The 24,720-nt window shown below is 44.1% G+C and overlaps 1 protein-coding gene across 2 annotated transcripts; it reads right to left on the bottom strand.

The window, feature by feature from the left end:
• Window positions 1–414: 414 nt before the first annotated feature.
• LOC142097187 (microfibril-associated glycoprotein 4-like) lies at window positions 415–24,714 on the bottom strand. 2 transcript variants are annotated; one of them, XM_075178825.1, is made up of 6 exons: window positions 24,641–24,714; window positions 12,126–12,198; window positions 10,328–10,476; window positions 10,139–10,235; window positions 9,499–9,681; window positions 415–1,014 (listed from the first exon to the last, which is right to left on the bottom strand). In XM_075178825.1, the coding sequence occupies exons 1-6, from the start codon at window positions 24,662–24,664 to the stop codon at window positions 767–769; spliced, it is 774 nt and encodes a 257-aa protein (XP_075034926.1). In that variant the 5' UTR covers window positions 24,665–24,714; the 3' UTR covers window positions 415–766. The 2 variants fall into 2 exon arrangements, with proteins under 2 accessions (XP_075034926.1, XP_075034928.1); XM_075178827.1 differs by lacking the exon at window positions 24,641–24,714 and adding an exon at window positions 12,419–12,475.
• Window positions 24,715–24,720: the final 6 nt, after the last annotated feature.

Genomic DNA, 24,720 nt, shown 5'->3' with positions numbered 1-24,720 from the left:
ATAATGTTGTCATCCTGAATCCTGATTACTGGCATCTGATGAGCACTCATGCAAGTCAAATCCTTTTGCAATGGGATAAAGGCTATGCAGTCCCCCTGTCCTTCGACTCCCCAACACAACAACCCAAACATGTTCTTTTTTTCTACTCTCCCATTAGATAGAACATATCCAGTGGTCACCACCATATTTGAGCGCTAGTTTATTTTTGCAGTAAAAAGTGCTCCAATTTGTCCAAAAATAGAGGTACTGACTTTGGTACTGACATTTGCACTGTATGGTTTTGCGTAATATTATTGGCACTATATAAATAAGTGTAAGTAAAATAAATGAGTAAATATGCTCAGTGGGGCTGATTCTCTGAATTTATCCTTGCTAAATATTTATAGCAAATAAAGCAAATATTCTATGCATAAACAGGGTTTATTTTCATTTTATTGTGAAAGAAATGCTGTGTGTATCAATTATTTGAATGAGTAAATTTTAATACAAATTATGGGGGTACAAAAATCTTTATGTGACAGATATAATAGCTGGACATTGAGGGCTGAAGAGATGGGGCCATGCAGAGGGGTCACTAGAGGATACGTAATATAAAGGCACAGATTACAGGTAAGAGCCACATGGACGGATATAAAGCAATGGGAAGCATTGAGGCTCAGGTTAAAGGAAGAACAGGAGCTTCTGGGGAACAACAGGATCGGAGATATAAGAAAACATTGGTCTATAGACTATCAAGGTCACAGACCTTGACCTGGTAAGACGGCAATCACACGCGACGTATCTTCATTTCAGTGGTCTTCAGGGAATAATAAGGGCCCCTCCATTGGGTCCATATGATGCCACTGCCATATGAGAGGTGGACCCCACCCAGGTATGGTCCATTCAAGTTAGCCAGGTGACAGCCTCTATACCAGAAACCTCCAGAGGAGAGGGAGGCACAGTTCTGTGGATAGTGATCTCGATCACTGTCATAAGTGGAGAACTTCATTCCATTGTGATAGGACAAAGAGTCTCCTGAAGGAGAGAAATATGAGGGTTAGTGTGATGGTGTATAATTAATATTGCATTCATACATAGCTCCCAAATAGTCCCAGTTTTGATAGCATAGTTCCTATTTTCAGACCACAAAAGTATCACAGCCTCTGAGGATGGAAACATGGCTTCGGGAAAAGGGTGGCACAGTAGGACTGAACATAGGTATGGTTGGCCAGGCGGAGCGTGGTTTGGGTAAATCATGGATGAGTTTTATTTTGTCCCAAGGTTTTCTTTTAAAATGATTGGAATTATGTTATGTATATAGTAGTGGAGTTGACTGATAACATTGTCAAGTAAGATTTGGGACTACGTCAATATCTTCTAAACACAGAGACAAGCACTTTATACAACTCTATAATTTCTCCAGCGCCTGTCACACGAGCAGTTAAATCATTGTCATTTCTTCTATTTAATAAGTAGTTCTGTTTGAGAAAGAACGTATTCATCAAAAAGCAAGAAAACCATTGTATGGTCTCCTGAAGGTGATACTTACATCTTTAAAATAAATAAGTGTCCAGTGTGTACAGTAAAAGCATAAGAAACTACTAGTATGCAAAATACCACATATAGAAATAAAATAACATTTCTTTCTCTAGATACGCCAGGTATACGTCACGCAACAATGTGCGTACTGGGAGCTGGGTGCACAGAGGAAACTATATGTACGGCTTGGAATTGATCTGTTATATGGTACACATCCCATCTGCATCATATTATCTTACTCGGATTTCCTTGTGCTGCTATGTTGCACCCTCTATTCCCTTAATCCCGTTATTAAACTGCTGTCACGTCATTTGTACACCTGTTGATTAGTAGAGATGTTCACTGACCCCCGTGTTCTGGTTTTGGTTTTGGTTTTGAATCTGTATGAACTTCGTGTTTTAGTTTTGGCAAAACCGCCCTTGCCTGTTTTGGTTTTGGATCCCAATTTTTTTCTAAAATCCCTATATTTTTTGCTAAAATCACATATTTTTGCTTTTTTTCCCCCCTACATTATTATTAACCTCAATAACACTAATTCCAAATCATTTGCAGTCAATTTTGACCACCTCACAGGTCACAATATTATTTTCATACACTTGCAAACAAAGACTGCAGTGACCTGGCTGGATGCTATGCGACAGAGCAATGGCTCAAACACACGGCAGTTCCTAGCACATCTAGGAAACATTGCCACACAGCAGTAGCAGAAAAGAAAAGTGGTGCAATTAGCAATGGAGCAATGGAGCTCTCCACTTTGAATGTTACATATATAACACAGTACAATGTGACTGCAGATTTAGAAGACCAAGCCTGCCAGACCTATTATTTCTATTTCAGCAATGACAATTAGCAATGGAGCAATGGAGCTCTCCTGAATGTCACTGTAGACTTTGAAGAACATTTCTACCCCTCCTCTTTCTATTCGACCTATGACGCTGCCCAACTGCTCTACAGACTGCCAAGAACTGTGCTACCCCTTCTGTCTCACTCTGTGTAATGGCGCTGGATCGCCGTGGAGGGCGTTACTTATAGAATCCAAATCTCGCAAGATCCGAGATCCGACGACGTAACAATGACGTTTTGCCTTGTTTTCAATTCCGAGGGTGCGCGAAAGTACCTAGCCAGCTCAGTACTCGGATCTGCTAGGTTCTGGTGTGTTTGGTTGTTGATGTTATGTGACATTCCCCCATTGCTAAATATAAATGTACATGTTAACACCTTATTAAATACATATATTATTATTAAATATTATTATTAAATACCTTACTGTCACTGCAACTTGAAAACCTTATTCTTCCCATTTTCTACACTAAAACACGTTTAGTGGAAAGAAACCAACAATAACAAAAAAAAAGATGTATTATATAGTCGGGTCGAACAGGTGCAGAAGAAACGCTTGTCACAGGCGCACTTCCAAGGTCTGCATCTGAGCGCAGTAGCATCTACACGCCCTTACTGATGCTTAACGTCCAAACGTCCATTCACCCCCAGTTCTACCCACTTTACGGATTTCAGACGTATCAGCTGAGATCCGTAAAACTTTGCATTGATCGCTATTGTCTGCGCTTGTTCTCTGAGCACGCGCAATGCAAAAAATGCAAAAAAATGCTAAATGCAAAAAAAAATCTATATCAAAAATATAGTTTCAATACAATGTGGTAAAACCGTTTGGTCTAATCTATTATTTCAATAAAGATGATGGTAACGCGCAGTTTAAAGATGGCACAAAATTGGCACAAAACACAAAATACCATAGATTACCTATGTACAAATGTGAAACGATAATTATTATTATTATTATTATTATCATTTATTTATAACAAATAATAAAGGACCCATATAACCTGAATAGGTGGAGGATACAAAGTGTGGAGAAGCAGCCAGGGGCTTCACAATAAACTTGTAATACAGCTCAGGGAGGGAGGAGAGGAAGAGAAACTCTCTGTATATGTCTTACAAGCTGAGTCTCGGTAGTTATTGAGCTCTATATAGTAGCCAATGTGGCCATGACATGAACATGCACTGGCATTGGAGCCAGAGATGCAGTCACCCATCCATGGAATTACAATGTTGAAGCCTGAAAATGACACCAGGGGGCAGCGTATCCCTATTCACAGGCTTCACTGATAGACAGTTTCTGGTTATCTACAATGCAGGAGCCTGAAAATAACAGCAGGGGGCAACGTATTCCTATTCACAGGCTTCACTGTAAGCCAGCCCAAAATAGTTTTTCCAGGTGTAAAGTTCACACCTAATAACCGGATTTGTTCCTCTCCATACATCAGCCTCATTATCTGTTTCCTTACATTGGGGGAAATATAGAGTTGAATGGAAAGAAGCCCCGTTTGCCTATGCACAATACACACTTAGAGTTACAAGACTGTATTTTGAGTTACACATATCTTAACATTTTAACGAACAACCTTAAATCTAGCATTCAGATGCATGCGGAGCAAATATGCATCTATCAAACTAAGGAACGAGTTTCAATGATACATGTCACCCATAATAAGGTGCCCCTCATGCTGGAACTGAAAGCTTGGGCTTGGACTATCAGTTTCAGTTTCATTAAAAAGACATTATATATATATATATATAGTAATTTAAAAGTGAAAAGAAAAAAACACGTTATTATTGAAGGTCCCTGGTGGAGGCATCTGCCGCTGATCGCTGGTTGACCTTACCACCACCAGGGCTTAGATTCATGTGGAGAAGGAATAAATCCTGGGAAAACTCTCCCCTTGGTCTATTAAACAGACAAACGAAATACATGACTGACCAGGAGAATACGTGTAAGTTTCCCATCTACCTCCCATTTAATATTAGGTGTAGGTTACATTTTCAGCCGGCTCACAAAAGCCTTTGGCCAATGCTGCGGGCGTATTATGTACCAGAATAAATGGTATTTACATGTCTATTTTCAGTTGCATACATCCTACAAGATGTGCAATTCAAAATAAACACCTAAATGTGTCCTGATAACTTCTGTAAACAAATCATTTTTGTTTAAGGACGGCATACCCCCCCTCGCCCCTATAAAAGAAGGTGATCCAATCACCAGCGGTCATAGTCTAGGCTATTTCGGGGATGACCGGCTGTGCTGGTGGCACTATAACAGGGGAATCTGGAGCGTGGTGTCATAATGTGGCACTGTCCCAGTCTTATAAGCACGGGGCTGAATTCCATTGGGGAATCAGGCCTGCCAGGGGCTGGTTGGCAAATTTTAGCCCTGACTCAGCTCAGCAGCCTATCTTTTAAAGGGACAGAATGCTGGTAGCCCAGTGACCCAGCCCAAGGTAGTCCACTACTGGACAAATGCCCCCCTGACCAGCCAACTCCTGGCTCCTCCCACCCCTGCCAGTGTTGAGGTGATAAACAGTTGAATGTAATAAATCAGAATTCTTGTATGAGCCAATTTCCCCCCATGCTTGTCTCCTTCCATAGTCGTTCCAGAATCCACAATCTTCCATATGAAACAGATTGAGGGGGAAAGTATAACCTTGACTACAACACGCATCTTTCTAACAATACTATGCTGGTAAACGGCTTCATTCCATCACTTGGAATAAGAGACAGAGGGCCACAAGTAGAGTTGGACATTTGTCTGTTTGTTCCATAACAAAAGTGAGCTAAGCACCAGCTATCCTGGGCTGTCTAACGCTATTGAGGAGATATGAACACCCTGGAATCCATTCCCCCTGCAAAAACCACAACCAGCACCAGTCTATGACAGGCTGTGGGGTTCCCATGTAAAAAAAATGCACTTGCCCACTCTAGGAAAAAGCCTCCCTGTCCTGACAGTACTGGGACCACTCCCAATACCCGTGGGTGATGGTATAACAATAATTGTTAAGAGTGAAAGAAAGCATATTTGCCTGTGGCACTTCTGGTCACAGCAAACCCTGAAGCCGTAATTAATCTCATTGATACAGTACATTACAGGTAGACCCCGCGTGAGATCCGGTCGCTACTTTGGATTAAAATACTGAAGGAAGGCTGAAAAACTAAGCAATTACTGCAGAATAAAGTGACAGGAGGATCTTTATAATCCACTAAATCAAAATAATGTGAAGGTGCACAACCCCTCCAAGCATGGCTAACTTCCTGAAATTTTATTATACATATCTATAAATCATACTTGCCAACTTTTCCTCATTGGCTTCAGGGAGATACTGGGTGAGGTGGGTGTGGGGGGGGAGACTTGACAAATTACATCATTTTGGCACCGCCCCCTAAACGATTGTCACAATTTTGGGCAATTACAGCAAGGGGTGGGGCTAAGATGACGCAATATTTGCATCATTAAGGTCTCCCAGAAATGCGGGAGTCTCCCGGACATTCCGGGAGAGTAGGCAACTATGCTTTAAAGAAAAGCAGCTAATGAATCTCTAGAGACTGAAGTGTCTTTTACATTTCTGTCTCCATTACTGAATTCATGTTGTCTTACCTGTCAGTATTTGATTAAATCTTGGTCTGCATGAAAAATGGCCACCTCCATAGGCATCAAAACATGGACATAGGACACAATTTTTGAATGTGTCATCATGCCACAAATGGTGAAGCCAACCACGTCTTGTACTGGCTCAGCATCAGGGAGAATACCAGACTCTTCAAGGAGTGAGGGAGATCACCCCTAGTTCAGGGAGTCTCCCTGACATTCAGGGAGAGTTGGCAAGTATGCAATAAATAATATCAGTGGCATGTTTATACAAAGCAACAATATGTAGTTTGGGTGGCCTTCTAACCTGAATTTTTGAAGTTGAGTGGGAATCAGAATAACCCTTCCTGGACTTATGGAGAGGACATAGAGGGCCGGGCACAGGGTGGCAGTCATGGCATGGCGGCATCTTGAGATACGCGCAATTTGAAATCCAGTGTGTAGATGCAGCCAGAGCAAAGATTCACCAGTCCTCGGCACAACTATGACTGCCGTATCTTTATGGTGTCAACAATTCAAAATGAATATTAATAGAGAAAAATGTGTGGCTAAAATCATTAACCAATCCCAGTGCCCAGCGTCCTGAGGCTTTGGTACTGGGGTATTATTAATATAAATAGATCTTGACGTGAGTTAAATATGCCATCCAAGTTGTCCCAGTAATTGTGGAACTACATATCTAAGCACACCTTGGCAGCTATTGACTGTGCGCTCTGCTGCTTGTGGAACCACAAGCACCAGCATGCCTATGGCTGTCAGTGCCCTGTTGTGGAACATGTAGGTGCACAATAGCTGTACTAGAAAATAAATAAAGATGCACACAAAAGGGTTAAACAATTGTACATTTAAATAAAGACCCCAGCGAGTCCCTCTTAATAATCCCCAATTTTATTAAACGGCAACATCTTCTTTCCAGATGTGGTCCTATGGGAATCGTCATCCACAATGTAAAACACTCAGAAATAATAAAAGAAAACATATTTGAATAAACTGCTCCTTAGCCCCGTCCCTGGATAAGTCAATAGAAGCCCAGCCAATCGCCAGTGGCTAGAGTGGGAAAATGCTTATGATTGGCTGAGCAGCTATTGACCCTCCCACTCAGCTGAGGACAATGCCATTTAGCAGCAGGGCTCCGTCAGGAACTGATATCATTACGCATTAGGGTTTTCCATATTATTTCCATCGGATTACATTCTTTACGAAGAGTCCCACTGAGCTACATCTGGAAAGACGATCTTGCTGTGTAATAAAATGATGAAAGAGGGGTTTCAGGGTGTTCTAAAAGGTTTTTTTTAACCCTATATGTGCATGTTTATTTGATTTTCTTCTATATTCAACCCTTGTAGAGCTACATATTCCACAATGGGCACTGACAGCCATGACTATGCTGGAACTTGTAATTCCATAATAGCTGGGAACACTGGGTTGTATATTTTCCACTCCAGGGGACTAGATTTTTTACCCCAACACGCCCTGTCCCTGGGGTGCTATGGAGATCCCTGGCATGGCTACAGGTTCGGTCTGGTAACCTCTTGCATGGGGGAAAATAAAGCCTTTCAAGTCTGGTACTGGTTACCCCTTTGGCAGAGGACCCTACATTCATTGTCCCCCTGCTTTAGTGGGAACCAACGCTGGTGATGGCTATTAATTTGGGTCTGGAGAAGTTTCCTGTTTTCTAGATTAGTGATGTATTGTCTTCACTGTAAAGCTACATGCTAGTGCAGTCATCGTCCTCTAGGGCGAGTACTTCATTTACGCCATTACTGCACTGAACTTACACGTGAATACCCAGAGCAGCCTCTTCTGACGCAAAGGGGCCACAAGTGCAACTTATGAGGAAATCGAAATCCAGGTGTAAGTTTGAATATTATTTATTGATTATTTACACATTACAGGCCTCATTTACAGATAGAGTAAATCTAGCTTGAAGGGGCAAATTTGCACCTTGGCAAAACCATGCACCGCTGCAGCCGGGCATATTTAAAATGAGCGGAGTGACCTCGAATTGGGAGAGGGGTGTAAAAATAGAGCTGGTCATTACTTGTGTTTGTGCTACATGCAAAAGCTGGCAGTATTTTCTCTGCATGCAAAGATTTGCAAACAATTGCATTTGCACCCTTGGCATCATAACACAAATGCAAACGTGCATCGTTTATCTGGATTTGCTTCTAATGCTGCATGTGGGGGCATGTGAGAAATTCTGTGAGAGACATGTGAGGTGCATGATGGGAGGTCTGAGTGGCATGGGGTCATGTATGGAGGTCTGAGTGGCATGTGGGGAAGTCTGTGTGGCATGTGGGTTGCTCTGAGTGGGATCGGGACTTGTATGAAGGTCTGAGTGGCATGTGGGGAAGTCTGTGTGGCTTATGGGTTGCTCTAAGTGACATGGGGGCATGTAGGAAAATCTGAGTGGCATGGGGGCATGTATGGAGGTCTGAGTGGCATGTGGGGAAGTCTATCTGGCATGTGGGTTGCTCTGAGTGGGATCAGGGCATGTATGAAGGTCTGAGGGGCATGTGGGGAAGCCTATGTGGCATGTGGATTGCTCTGAGTGGCATGGGGGCATGTATGGAGGTCTGAGTGGCATGTGGGGAAGTCTGTGTGGCATGTGGGTTGCTCTGAGTGGGATCAGGGCATGTATGAAGGTCTGAGGGGCATGTGGGGAAGCCTATGTGGCATGTGGATTGCTCTGAGTTGCATGGGGCTATGTATGAAGGTCTGAGTGGCATGTGGGGAAGTCTGTGTGGCATGTGGGTTGCTCTGAGTGGCATGGAGGCATGTATGGAGGTCTGAGTGGCATGTGGGGAAGTCTGTGTGCCATGTGGGTTGCTCTGAGTGGCATGGGGGCATGTATGGAGGTCTGAGTGGCATGTGGGGAAGTCTGTGTGGCATGTGGGTTGCTCTGAGTGGGATCAGGGCATGTATGAAGGTCTGAGTGGCATGTGGGGAAGTCTGTGTGGCATGTGGGTTGCTCTGAGTGGCATGGGGGCATGTATGGAGGTCTGAGTGGCATGTGGGGAAGTCTGTGTGGCATGTGGGTTGCTCTGAGTGGCATGGGGGCATGTAGGATGGTGTGAGTGGCATGAGGTCATGTGGAGAGGTTTGTGTGGCATGTGGGGGCATTTTGTGCAAGTGGAGTCCTGAGGTCACGTGGGGCTATTTTGGAGCCTATGGCAGATCGGAGTGTCATGTGGTGGAATTTTGGAGCAGGTGGATATGTAGGTGCATTTTGAGATGCGTGGGTATGCCAAAGTTGTTTTGAAATTACGGATAATGTGCAGCTATATTTGGGTTGTACTGCGGCTCTTGATTGACCATTTCTGTACTAGCTAAATGATAACTAGAATCTGATTGCTGTGGACAACACTTCCATGTTTCCTTTTTTAGAAGCTTCAGTATATCTACCCCATTGTCTCAGTTAGGGCTGAGTCATTTCCATGTATGTTATACTGAAGGTAATCACAGAGCTCTGCACAGGATGTAACTCATCCTTCATGACTGTGGAAGGATCTGACACTACGGTGCTCACACACAGACATTACCTGCTCCTCCATCAGAAAACCCCTCTATGTACAAGGTGTATCCGTCTTCTTCTGGGTTTATAGCTTTAGGAGAGAGAGAGAAGTCGGCATACTTGGCATAGGTCACGTTGTTATCCCAGTCTCCCAGTTCGACCCTCAGCTCGTACTTTTTCCGTAGGGTTAGCTGATAAATATTTTGTAACCCTAAAAGAGAGAGAGAGACATGAGAGATCCTCTGCAGAGGGGCAACATGAAGTTCCTTCCTCACTGGTAGTAACATGGACTGATACATTGGAGAGTGTATAAAGGTTCGATAATAATGACAGAAAAGAAAGTAAAACAGACCAAAAGTGCGTATTCTGGGTTTTTCTGACTATTCTCTAAAACTTCTATTTTCTATTTTAAAATAAAACATTTTGGCAGAGTTTATTCTTTCTCTAGTATGATCTAATGCTGCTCTCTAACATTAAAACTATTTGGAAATCTGTTTTGGATTTTACGGTTCCATTTAACATTTGTCACTGCAGATTAATGTTTTGATGTAATGGGCTGGATCAATAAAATGTTCCACAATTCTCCAAATTTCATACGCCCATTTATAAATGTTCCCATTAGTTACCGGAGGAAGCTCTACACTGATAGAAAGAACTGGCTCACTTACCCAACCAGTACTCTCCGTCCGCTCGGCCGAAGCCTAGTTTGTAGTCAACCCAACCGCGAAAGAAGCCCAGAGTGCCGTTGACCCTCTTCTGGATTACCTGCAGTAATTCAGAGACAGCACTGTAGCTTGTGCCCCATTTACAAAGTGAGCAGAGTAAACAGTTTCATGATATGTTTGTGTTTAACCAACCGTCCACTTTCCATCATCAGTAGTCATATCACAGTATACAGGCACCGCACTGCTTGATCCTGCTGGGTATATAACATATACTCCACTGGTCTCTACCCCCATGTCAAACACATCCTCACAGTCTGCAGGGTACGTCTCACTCTCCAATCCTGCGGAAGAAGATGACGTGTGGATGTCCATGTGCAAATCAATGGTAAGGTGCAATGTGGAATGTGATTAGAAAAACAACATGGAACATAGAAAATCAATGTGGAAAGAATAGGAAATCAACATGAAACATGGCTACAAAAACAATGTGGAGCATGATTAGGAAATCAACGTAGAATGTGGCTAGAAAAACAATGTGGAAATTGGCTTTAAAAGCAACATGACACATGGCTATAGTAACAACATGGCACATGGCTATAGTAACAACATGACACATGGCTATAGTAATAACATGACACATGGCTATAGTAACAACATGACACATGGCTATAGAAACAACATGGCACATGGCTATAGTAACAACATGGCACATGGCTATAGAAACAACATGGCACATGGCTATAGTAACAACATGGCACATGGCTATAGTAACAACATAGCACATGGCTATAGAAACAACATGACACATGGCTATAGAAACAACATGGCACATGGCTATAGTAACAACATAGCACATGGCTATAGAAACAACATGGCACATGGCTATAGTAACAACATGGCACATGGCTATAGTAACAACATGGCACATGGCTATAGTAACAACATGGCACATGGCTATAGTAACAACATGACACATGGCTATAGAAACAACATGGCACATGGCTATAGTAACAACATGGCACATGGCTATAGTAACAACATAGCACATGGCTATAGAAACAACATGACACATGGCTATAGAAACAACATGGCACATGGCTATAGTAACAACATGGCACATGGCTATAGTAACAACATGGCACATGGCTATAGAAACAACATGGCACATGGCTATAGAAACAACATGGCACACGGCTATAGTAACAACATGGCACATGGCTATAGTAACAACATGACACATGGCTATAGAAACAACATGGCACATGGCTATAGTAACAACATGACACATGGCAATAGTAACAACATGGAACTTGGTTACAATAATAACTTGGAAATTGGCTACAATAACAATGTGAAACATGACTACAAAAGCATGGAACTTGGCTACGAAAATAACACAGAAAATGAGTTTGTATCTCAGGGTGGAGACACTGAGGTCCCCAGGCTGAGGTACCCTGTGTCACTGTTAGCTCAGCCACATAGAGAACACTGAGCACATCAGGTTCGTTGCTGTACACTAATTTGGCTGAGAAGGACCTGTGCCCGTACAGATGTGAGCGAGGAATATTGAGTCATAGTGATATCACATTACTGCCCAATCCCTCCACATTCATTCCAGCTTTTCTACAATCTGTGTCTGTACAACATGCTGCACAGTCAAATGTAATTACACTCTGCTTGGAGCCTAAAGGACCCAGCTGTGGGAACAATGAGTAACTGTGTATGTAGAAAAAATGACAGCATCTGGGTAGGTAATGGTTAACAGCCAACCTACTACAACTCTAGTCATTTATCATTTGACAGTTCATGGAGGGGAACCAAGGGGGAACATCATCCAGCAATAGCTAAGCTGTCACAAGACACACACTAACAGCCTAAAACAATGTATGGTCCATGTTCGTCTGACGTTTCTGGTGATAGATTTCGGAGCAACCACAATACAGCTGTGTGAGTTACGCAGTTGTCTTACGGGAATGCTGGGCACACTTACCACTGTCATGGACCTGCTTAGATTGCTGACTCCCCACCGTGCCAAGGACCACCAGCAGAAGTAACAAGCGACCCTGTAACACAACACAAAATGCTGGAGGAACACACATACACCCCCTTAAATATGCACCATACCAAAACATTCCTGAGGTGACCTCTTCCCAGCTCCCCAGGCTTCCCCTTGATACAGCCCCCTTCCAATAATCAAACTCTCTACTCCCAATATACAGTTGGGGGGGGAGATATCAAAATGAAACAAGAGATTTAGCAGATGTGAGTCTGTGAACTCCTTACCTCCATGGCTGTAGCTCGTGTAATGTGAGGTTGCTATTTAAGGTCTTGTATTTATATGGTGCGCCTGGTCCTGGGCCCCCCCTCCTTTCTCGCCCCCCCTGCTCCTGCTTGCGATGTTAGGGGAGGAATGAGAAAGGGGGGATGTGCAAAATGTGTACACGGGATGCAGGGCTATGTGCTACCTTCCAGTACACTACACAACAAGACTGCTGGGGCTGGGGAAAGGTGGGGATGAGAAATGGGGCTGGGGAGCAAGGGTGAAAAAAAATTAAGCAGAGAAAGATGGGGGGCGATAGGAGATAGAGATGGAACTGGGGATATAGGGACATATTTATTAAAGAGTGAAAAGCCCTTATGCTGGCTAAAGCGGGTGTTTTCTCTGGCGATATGGCCTTTTTTCGCCCCATATAACATGTTTACCTCCGGTGGAAGCACCATTCTGTGCAATGGGAAGCATATTTAACAAGCGGTGGTAATCGAGTGATCGGTGCTGTAAACACCGACACTCTTTAATCCTCCACAATTATTCCTGCACTGAACAGAGCGACGAAGAAAAAATAACTACTTACTAGTAAAAAGACAGAGAGTAAATCCAAAGACAGGAGATCGCGACTGTTTTAAATGACGTCACTTACACCTGCGACTTGCAAAGTTCCGAATGTAAAGCGGCAACGCACGGAACCAGGTATGTGTTAGCTTTATATTACCAGTTAGAGGTAGGGTTAGGGGTCTTAACCCTAAGGCCTAACCCCTACCCCTGCCCCTAACCCTACCCCTAACTGGTAATGTAAAGCTAATACTTACCTGGGTCCGTACGTTGCCGCTTTACATTCGGACCTTTGCAAGTCGCAGCTGTAAGTGACGTCATTTACAACTGTCGCGATCTCCTGTCTTTGGATTTACTCTCTGTCTTTTTACTAGTAAGTAGTTATTTTTTATTTGTCGCTCTGTTCAGTATAGGAATAATTGTAGAGGATTAAAGAGAGTCGGTGTTTACAGCACCGATCACTCGTACTACACCCTTAACAAGTATTGTCGGAGCAAAAGAAGAAAATCATTGAACAAAAAATATTTTAATCTTTATATAAATCATTTATTCAGTGTTTACATTTTTTCATATTTTCAGTTTTTTTATACTTTTTTATTTATTTTTATATTATTATTTTTTAGACAAGTGAAACTGATAGCGCAGGTCTGGGATTGCCCACATTCCCAGAGACTCACCCGGCGAAGACACTGGTTAACCCTTGCTGTTCTGGGCCAGTATCGCCAGAGCTGCTGAATATTTTCAGCGATATTTGATATATTTTTTTTGCCATGATAATCAGCAATAATAAAAATCGCCATTGTCATCACATTTTGATAAATATTATTATTATTTATTTATTTAAAAGGTGCCACAGATTCCGTAGCGCTGGACACAGAAGCAAGTAACAACTAGATGAGATAATACACATAAGTAGCACAGATGAGTGTGAGTAATGCTATGGGGACTCACACACAGTGAAGCAAAAGACGTGACTGGTCCTACAAGGGAGTCAGACAGCAGAAAGACATGGGACAATAGGTAGAGAGGACCCTGCCCGTGAGAGCTTACATTCTAGAGGGAGGGGTGGGAGAGAGAGTAGGACCAACTGGGAGAAAATGGAGATGGCAGGCGAAGGAAGAGGAATTAATGGATGAGATGGTCAGGAGGTGGTAGGAAAAATGAGCTTGAAAAGGTGAGTTTTGAGTGAGTGTTTGAAGGTTTGGGAAAAGTTGGGTGACGCTTGTTAATGAGTTCCAAAGAATAAGGGCAGCATGGCACAAGGCTTGGAGTCGAGCATGGTAGGAGGTACATAAGAAGGTGAATTGAGGTGGAGGTCAGAGACAGAGCAGAGTGGCCGAGTGGGTATGTACCTAGAGACAAGGTCAGAGATGTAAGGGGGAGAAGCGTGGCTTTTGTAAGTGAGAGTAAGGAGCTTGAACTGAATTCTGAAATGGACATGGAGGCATTAATGGGACTTACGCTGAAGAGTAGTGGAAGAGGAGCGACGGAAGAGGAAGATGAGCCTAGCCACAGCATTCTGGATGGATTTAAGGTCAGAAAGGTGAGAGTCAGTAAGGCCAATGAGAAGGAGGTTGCAATGGTCGAGACAAGAAATGATGAGTGAATGGACCAGAATTCTGGTTGCTTCCTGAAGAGGAGGGGATGGATTTTAGTGATGTTACGGAGGGGAAAGTGGCAGGATTTGGTGAGGGACTGGGTATGAGGGGTGAGGCTGAGGGCAGAGTCAAGGGTGACTCCAAGCAGCTTGGGTGAAAGGAGAGAGAGTTATGGTATAAACCAAGAGGAAAATATTGGGCAGGATGGCAACATTGGCAGGAGGAAAGATGATGAGCTCAGAAGATAGATTTGCGTGTCATCAGCACAGAGATGCTATTGGAGGCCAAATGATTGAATGAGTTCACCGAGAGAGGTGGTGTAGAGAGAGAAGAGCAGAGGGCCAAGTGCATAGTCTTGGGGACTCCAATAGGAAGAGAAAGATGGGGGCAGAAAGAGTCAAAGCAGAGACACTAAAGGAGCGGACAGAGAGGTAGGAGGCAAACCAGGAGAGAGCTATTTTGTGAAGACCTAGGTAGTTAATGGTGCTGAGGATAATGATCTACTGTGCAGCAGAGAGGTTAAGGAGTACGAGAAGGGAGAAGAACCTTTAGACTTAGCTAAGAGTAAGTTGTTTGTTACTTTAGTGAAGGCAGATTCAGGTGAGTGAAGGAGATGAAAGCCAGACTGGAGAGGGTCAAAAAGAGAGTGAGAAGAGAGAAAGTGGGTCAGACAATTGAAGACAAGTTGATCGAGAATTTTAGAAGTAAAGGGAAGCAGAGATACGGTGCGATATTGGGAAGAGATGATGGGTGAAGGGAGGGGCCTAAGGGAAAGGAAGAAGCCTGGCACCTGCAGAGAGTGGAGGATGATGTAGCGGGGGAATAAACGGGTGGATTGGACAGATGGAGTTTCCATATAAAAAAAAATGATAATAGAGTAAGGGACATGGAGATTTAGATATAATTTGAAAGGGTGACATCTCAGCTTCTGGCTCTGTATCAAATTTTTTCCCCTCCAAAGCACAACACCATAAATCACCAGTAACAGACTTGGCGAAGACCCAGAAATGTTTAGATATGGAACCTCCAGAGACATGGGGTATTGACGTGACCCTGTGTGGTGCAGGATCTCTGGAACATATAACATGTTCAATCCCAGACACAGGTGGACATGCAGGGTCACGTAATCCTCATCTCACCAAGGACAGCAGAGCTATATTTGGTACCTCAATGATGGTTACAATAATTGCTGTCCATACAAGCAAACATATTATATTGCAGTTGTGGACAGAAACTATTTTAAAGTTTGATGCGGACCCCTAAGAACAGAGCCAGATCATTCATTAGGAAACCTATGCATCCACCTAGGCCTCATTGGACACTTAGGGGTCCAGAATAGCCTAACGGTACTAACCTGTTTTTATGTGTTGGGTTTTATGTCCACGTGACCGTATTGACCCCTGTGTCATGGAAACCTTCCTAATGAAACTTCTTTTGCGAGGACAACATTTATTTTGACCCATATCCCCACATTCATTTTTGTTTTCAAATGTTACCTCTTTTTGGCCCCATTCTCTGGCTCCGAAATGTGTCTGCTGCATTCACTATACAGGCATCCAAACTGTGTATTTAGCATTTTTTAATACCTAGGAGTATACACAGCTATGAGTATAATAAGTTGTGAAACTGGATCTTATAGTCTGTGAGGTGACGTTTATGAACGCAAACAAAATCGTGTGCCTCTAATCTGTTTCTGTAACCACCGACCTCTGTTTGGACATTTGAATTGTTGGTTGATATAAGGAACAACTTATTATTCATAAAATACAAATCTTTTGTTTGCAGAATGTGTGATTGTCGTATTTAGGAGAACTTACTTAGACCCCTTCCACTAGAGATAAGGCTGTTGTGTTTTGCATTGCTGATTATCATAGCAACACAACATCACATATTACTGCAATTTACTGAGAGTTATAAAAAAAATTACAAATCTTAGACAATAAAAAATGCTGTATTTAAATTCTCATCTGTTGTTGTCATGTGAAGATTCCCCAAGCAAACGCAAAGATTACTACCAGTTACCGACTCTCCAGCAGTAATACTAATCTGGCAAAACAAACGAAAAGCTCCTAGATGGAAGATCAGTGATGTAGTGGGTGTATATAATGTGTAGTAGCAGAGGAGGGTGTTAGATACATTATTAGAGTGTAGTATAGAGTGTTGGTCAGTGATGTAGTGGGTGTATATAATGTGTAGTAGCAGAGGAGGGTGTTAGATACATTATTAGAGTGTAGTATAGAGTGTTGGTCAGTGATGTAGTGGGTGTATATAATGTGTAGTAGCAGAGGAGGGTGTTAGATACATTATTAGAGTGTAGTATAGAGTGTTGGTCAGTGATGTAGTGGGTGTATATAATTAGTAGGAAAAGAGGAAGATGTTAGATACATTATTAGAGTGTAGTATAGAGTGCTGATCAGTGATGTAGTGGGTGTATATAATAAGTAGGAAAAGAGGAAGGTGTTAGATACATTATTACGGTATAATATAGAGCAGTGGATTCCAAACTTTTTCAGTTCAAGGCACCCGTAGGGTCTCCAAAATGTTTTCAAGGCACCCCTAAGCCAAAATAATTACCCAGTAGTCCCCTGCCCTGCTTACCACTAGCCCTGGCTGAGGCACCCTTGTGAGATCTCCAAGGCACCCCAGGGAGCTTAGGCACATAGTTTGGGAACCACTGGTATAGAGTGCTCATCAGTGATGTAGTGGGTGTATATAATTAGAAGTAGCAGAGGAGAGTGTTAGATACATTATTAGAGTGTAATATAGAGTGTTAGTGATGTAGTAGGTGTACATAATGAGAAGTATTAGAAGCGGGAGTTAGATACATTCTTATGGAGTAGTATAGAGTGTTACTCCGTGATTAACCTGCTTCCTGCCTGCCACAGATCCGGGCCCCGGGGCCCCTGTGCTACCTGTCTCTTTCAGAGAGACTGTCCCCACCTGTCCGATGTGACAGCCACGTCCCAGGCTGGACTGACAGAGTGTCTGTGTGTATGCGGTACAGACTTTAGAGAGATGGTCTGCGGTATCTGACATTATCCGTAACACAGGGGGGTCTACAATGATCTGATAGGCGGAGATCGTCCGGGATATACTGCATTACCTATAGTGATCCGCAGCCCTTGCACATGTGCATTGTTTTATGACATTCACAGCTGTGCGCACCACGCTGTGCAGACCGTGGGCTGTACATTCATTAATGACATTCTGGCACTCACACAGTTAAGTGTATAATGCAGAGCAGACCTCAGTGCAGGGGAGAAGTCTCTGCACAATATGATGTCATTAGAGTTCAGTATCCAAGTGTCTGGGAACTCAGCCCAGGATCTGCAGACTAAACATTGGGGCCAAGTCTAGTCTGAGCACAAAGTGACACTGATACACAATGATTTTATGGAGCGACACCGAGACACACCGTGACACTGATACACAATGATTCCACGCAGCGACACAAAGACACACTGTGACACTGATACACAATGATTCTACGGAGCGACACTGAGACACACCGTGACACTGATACACAATGATTCCACGCAGAGACACAAAGACACACTGTGACACTGATACACAATGATTCTACGGAGCGACACTGAGACACACTGTGACACTGAAAGAAAGTTGTCAGCGCTTATCGTTTAAACTGCATATCTGTGTGTGTCTAGCAAAATGAAAACATGAGGTATTAGTTCATATTTTGATCAAAAGACTTAAGCAGGGGCGGATTGGGAACTTAAAGTGGCCCTGGAAAAAAGTCTGAAAGTGGCCTCATGTGGGAGGGGCCAAATAAATTGTAGGCGAGGCTCAGTATGTGTGTGCACCCAGTGTGTCTGCCCGTGTGTGTGCCCAGAGTATGTGTGCCCAGTGTGTGTACCTGTATACGTGTGTCCTGTTCTTGTCATTTTCACCTCCTGTAGCTGCTGGTGTCTTTAGCTCAGTTGCTGCTTGTCTGGATCCTGGAATGTTTGAGGACCTATTTGGAAAAAAAATGGGTACATGAAATTTAGAAACCTCCAACCATCCCCGGCATTAAATCAATAGCATATACATTTACTAAATAGCCATCTTCTCCCCAAACTCAGCACCACATTCAATTAATAGACCCCAAGCTTCCCCATCTTAAATTATTAGGCCCCACCAATAAATGAAATTGCCCCACCATCATCCCACAAATAAGATATTACCCATTAAATAATTAGCCCCCACCTAAACACCACCATTAATTTAATAGCCTACCTCCCACATAAATGATATTAAGAAACCCCCTCACACTCTCTTTTAAGAACCCCCCTCCCTTCCATCCCTTGCACTTAATATTAAGAACCCCCCTTCACACACTATATATATATATATATATATATATATATATGTATATTTTTTTTATTTTTTTTTTAATGTTTTTATTTTATTTTTTAAAAGCCCCCCATCACACTCACACACTATATTAACATACCCCTCCTTCCCTCACACACTATCTATATACTAAAAGCCCCCCAATCACACACTGTATTAACATACCTCTCCTCTCCCCTCCCACTTACACTTACCTTGTAACATCCGCTGTCTGAGAGATGCAGACGGCCTCTCCTGCCGCTCTGCATGTCTGGCTGCTTCCTCCTATCAGTGCTATAGATAGGAGTCACATGGGATGTGCATCACGTGACAGGTGGCGTCCCATGTGACTCCTGTCTATAGCTCTGATAGGAGGAAGCAGCCAGACACAGGGAACCGCGCCGCGGCCACATTCAGGAAGGTGGCTGGTCCTGAAGGAGGGGCCAGCAATCCACTATCACACAGACCCCCTCCGCTAGCACCCGTTCCGGGGGAGGGGGGGAGCGGGGACTTACAATTTTTTTTTTTTTAAAAAAGAAAAAATACATGCAGCGGCCTCCTGAGGCCAGCGGCCTGCCGGGAAAAGTCCCGGTAGGTTGTATGGCCAATCCGCCCCTGGACTTAAGCCTGCATCCCAACGTCAAGGGTACCTCATTATATGCAGGTCCTACACTGGCCTATATGCTTTAAACACTATTAAAATGCAGTTAAAATCAGATGCACTCACCTCCCAGGTATAGGGGTTTACATCGAGCAAAGGCTGGCTTGCGAGCCACACCCAAATGTGCCTTAAATAGGCTTGATGGACAGCTGCTATGACAAAAAGGCAATATTTTGAAACAAAACCAGAGAAAAATAAGCCCGCGCTCGGTATATCCCACATTATATATGGTACCAGCTGCTTGGCAACAAGCCCGCGCTCGGTATATCCCACACTGTGACACTGATACACAATGATTCCACGCAGCGACACCGAGACACACTGTGACACTGATACACAATGATTCCACGCAGCGACATCGAGACACACTGTGACACTGATACACAATGATTCCACGCAGCGACATCGAGACACACTGTGACACTGATACACAATGATTCCACGCAGCGACATCGAGACACACTGTGACACTGATACACAATGATTCCACGCAGCGACATCGAGACACACTGTGACACTGATACACAATGATTCCACGCAGCGACATCGAGACACACTGTGACACTGATACACAATGATTCCACGCAGCGACGCGGAGACACACCGCGACACTGATACACAATGATTACACGCAGCGACACCGAGACACACTGTGACACTGATACACAATGATTCCACGCAGCGACACCGAGACACACTGTGACACTGATACACAATGATTCCACGCAGCGACATCGAGACACACTGTGACCCTGATACACAATGATTCCACGCAGCGACACAGAGACACACTGTGACACTGATACACAATGATTCCACGCAGTGACACCGAGACACACTGTGACCCTGATACACAATGATTCCACGCAGCGACACAGAGACACACTGTGACACTGATACACAATGATTCCACGCAGCGACATCGAGACACACTGTGACAGATACACAATGATTCCACGCAGCGACATCGAGACACACTGTGACACTGATACACAATGATTCCACGCAGCGACATCGAGACACACTGTGACCCTGATACACAATGATTCCACGCAGCGACATCGAGACACACTGTGACACTGATACACAATGATTCCACGCAGCGACGCGGAGACACACCGCGACACTGATACACAATGATTACACGCAGCGACACCGAGACACACTGTGACACTGATACACAATGATTCCACGCAGCGACACCGAGACACACTGTGACACTGATACACAATGATTCCACGCAGCGACATCGAGACACACTGTGACCCTGATACACAATGATTCCACGCAGCAACACAGAGACACACCGTGACACTGATACACAATGATTCCACGCAGTGACACCGAGACACACTGTGACACTGATACACAATGATTCCACGCAGCGACATCGAGACACACTGTGACAGATACACAATGATTCCACGCAGCGACATCGAGACACACTGTGACACTGATACACAATGATTCCACGCAGCGACATCGAGACACACTGTGACACTGATACACAATGATTCCACGCAGCGACATCGAGACACACTGTGACCCTGATACACAATGATTCCACGCAGCGACATCGAGACACACTGTGACACTGATACACAATGATTCCACGCAGCGACACGGAGACACACTGTGACACTGATACACAATGATTCCACGCAGCGACGCGGAGACACACTGTGACACTGATACACAATGATTCCACGCAGCGACGCGGAGACACACCGCGACATTGATACACAATGATTACACGCAGCGACACCGAGACACACTGTGACACTGATACACAATGATTCCACGCAGCGACACCGAGACACACTGTGACACTGATACACAATGATTCCACGCAGCGACGCGGAGACACACCGCGACACTGATACACAATGATTACACGCAGCGACGCGGAGACACACCGCGACACTGATACACAATGATTACACGCAGCGACACCGAGACACACTGTGACACTGATACACAATGATTCCACGCAGCAACACAGAGACACACTGTGACACTGATACACAATGATTCCACGCAGTGACACCGAGACACACTGTGACACTGATACACAATGATTCCACGCAGCGACATCGAGACACACTGTGACAGATACACAATGATTCCACGCAGCGACATCGAGACACACCGCGACACTGATACACAATGATTCCACGCAGCGACATCGAGACACACTGTGACAGATACACAATGATTCCACGCAGCGACATCGAGACACACCGCGACACTGATACACAATGATTCCACGCAGCGACACAGAGACACACTGTGACACTGATACACAATGATTCCACGCAGCGACAACGAGACACACTGTAACACTGATACACAATGATTCCACGCAGCGACATCGAGACACACTGTGACAGATACACAATGATTCCACGCAGCGACACCGAGACACACTGTGACACTGATACACAATGATTCCACGCAGCGACATCGAGACACACTGTGACACTGATACACAATGATTCCACGCAGCGACATCGAGACACACTGTGACACTGATACACAATGATTCCACGCAGCGACATCGAGACACACTGTGACCCTGATACACAATGATTCCACGCAGCGACATCGAGACACACTGTGACACTGATACACAATGATTCCACGCAGCGACACGGAGACACACCGCGACACTGATACACAATGATTCCACGCAGCGACATCGAGACACACTGTGACAGATACACAATGATTCCACGCAGCGACATCGAGACACACCGCGACACTGATACACAATGATTCCACGCAGCGACACAGAGACACACTGTGACACTGATACACAATGATTCCACGCAGCGACAACGAGACACACTGTAACACTGATACACAATGATTCCACGCAGCGACACAGAGACACACTGTGACACTGATACACAATGATTCCACGCAGTGACACCCAGACACACTGTGACACTGATACACAATGATTCCACGCAGCGACATCGAGACACACTGTGACACTGATACACAATGATTCCACGCAGCGACACCGAGACACACTGTGACACTGATACACAATGATTCCACGCAGCGACACCGAGACACACTGTGACACTGATACACAATGATTCCACGCAGCGACATCGAGACACACTGTAACACTGATACACAATGATTACACGCAGCGACACCGAGACACACTGTGACCCTGATACACAATGATTCCACGCAGCGACACCGAGACACACTGTGACACTGATACACAATGATTCCACGCAGCGACACGGAGACACACTGTGACACTGATACACAATGATTCCACGCAGCGACACGGAGACACACTGTGACACTGATACACAATGATTTCACGCAGCGACATCGAGACACACTGTAACACTGATACACAATGATTCCACGCAGCGACACAGAGACACACTGTAACACTGATACACAATGATTCCACGCAGCGACATCGAGACACACTGTAACACTGATACACAATGATTTCACGCAGCGACATCGAGACACACTGTGACACTGATACACAATGATTCCACGCAGCGACACAGAGACACACTGTGACCCTGATACACAATGATTCCACGCAGCGACACGGAGACACACTGTGACACTGATACACAATGATTTCACGCAGCGACATCGAGACACACTGTAACACTGATACACAATGATTCCACGCAGCGACACAGAGACACACTGTGACACTGATACACAATGATTCCATGCTGTGTCACTGACACATATTATTTTCACACAATGACACATACAGAGTTTTATTCTACAGCGCTCAGTACTAAGCTATAGACAACATTATACATACAATTGCCAACAATAAACTATATAAGTGAAATAAAATGATTGTATAAAAATTATATATAATTACATCAATGTATATTGATGCTATGTGCGGTCATACGTCCAAATCCAGCATATATGAAGAAAAATATGCTGATCACACATCAACACATGTGCATGAAAACTATGTAAATAGCATAAACAGTATTATAAAAGCACATAATAAAGCCCATATATATTCCTTCAGAATGAGGATTTATGACCTCAATGTCCTGACAAAAGTAAGTCACTTATTAATACCGTGGCATCATGAAGCTGCATTCAGCAGTGATTCAATGTCAAGATCTGTTCTCCAAATCTGCTGGAACTCACATGTATTCGAGATGACACTATGTGGTATAAACTGTGTCCCCAATGTAGGGATAAGCCGCCCGCGAAACACCGCTGACCTAGGTCTTGTTCCCCGGTGAAAAACCTCCAGTCCGCGGGACAATCCAAAATGAGGCCAGATGAAGTAATTAGTATCTTAAAACTTTATTGTGTCAAAGTACATCAGTACTTACACTTCAGTTATAGTAAGTAAGCTCGCAGGTAAACTTCTCAACGCGTTTCATTCCTATCTGGAACTTTATCAGGAGTACACAATAATTCCATGTACACATAGTGATTCCACACATCAATGTCGACACACAATAATTCCCCCCAAAAAGTTAAAATAAGACAATTCTGAAATACACATTGCTCACTCCCATCAGGCAGCCCCACCCCAGTCCTGGTGGGTGCGCGTTATATAGATACAGCGTAAACAGTTTTATACAAATGTAACACTAAAAATACATTTTTGAAAACCCCCTTTATAGCTCTGCAGCTCCCGCTTCTTCTAATCAGCATCATAACAACATACACCGTAATGTAAACCACACGCGGCCCTCCGAGCCTTCACCGGCGGCCCCCAGCTCCTTCCTGCTTTATTGTCATGTTTGTTAGTTTGTAACACTTATATAAAATGTCAGCTGATATGTTATTACAGATAGGTGTATAGCATCAAACGGTCATAGAAAATCCACCTGTTCATCAACGCCTACCAGTCCTCCGCTTCACCATGTCACCATGTAGTATATCTCACCCTCTTTCATCTTCCGTCTCTCCCACTCTGGCTTCTTGTCCTCAGATCCCCTTACATTGTCTGACCCCCTTCTGTTAAGCTTTTGCCTGCCCCTCCCCTTTAGATTGTAAGCTCTAGTGATCAGGGCCCTCCTCCCTCCTGTTCTCATTACCTATAACCTACACACCTCCTCCTCGGGCTCTCTGCTCATTGGCTCCTCTCCTCCATTGTCTTCGCTCCACTTTCAGTGACCAGAATAATATGTAA

The sequence above is a fragment of the Mixophyes fleayi genome, chromosome 7 (genome assembly GCF_038048845.1).
Source record: "Mixophyes fleayi isolate aMixFle1 chromosome 7, aMixFle1.hap1, whole genome shotgun sequence".
NCBI lineage: Eukaryota > Metazoa > Chordata > Amphibia > Anura > Limnodynastidae > Mixophyes > Mixophyes fleayi.
The sequence above is the reverse complement of the archived record's forward strand: the minus strand, read 5'-3'. Positions and strand labels throughout refer to the sequence as shown.

Excerpts from the sequence above, each read along its gene's own strand:
- LOC142097187 (XM_075178825.1), bottom strand. The coding sequence starts at position 24,664 with ATGAGCAGAGAGCCCGAGGAGGAG. Across the intron at positions 12,199-24,640 it reads GCAGAGAGCCCGAGGAGGAG|GGTCGCTTGTTACTTCTGCT; the intron begins GTGTGTAGGTTA and ends GTTGTGTTACAG. Across the intron at positions 10,477-12,125 it reads TAAGCAGGTCCATGACAGTG|GATTGGAGAGTGAGACGTAC; the intron begins GTAAGTGTGCCC and ends CTTCTTCCGCAG.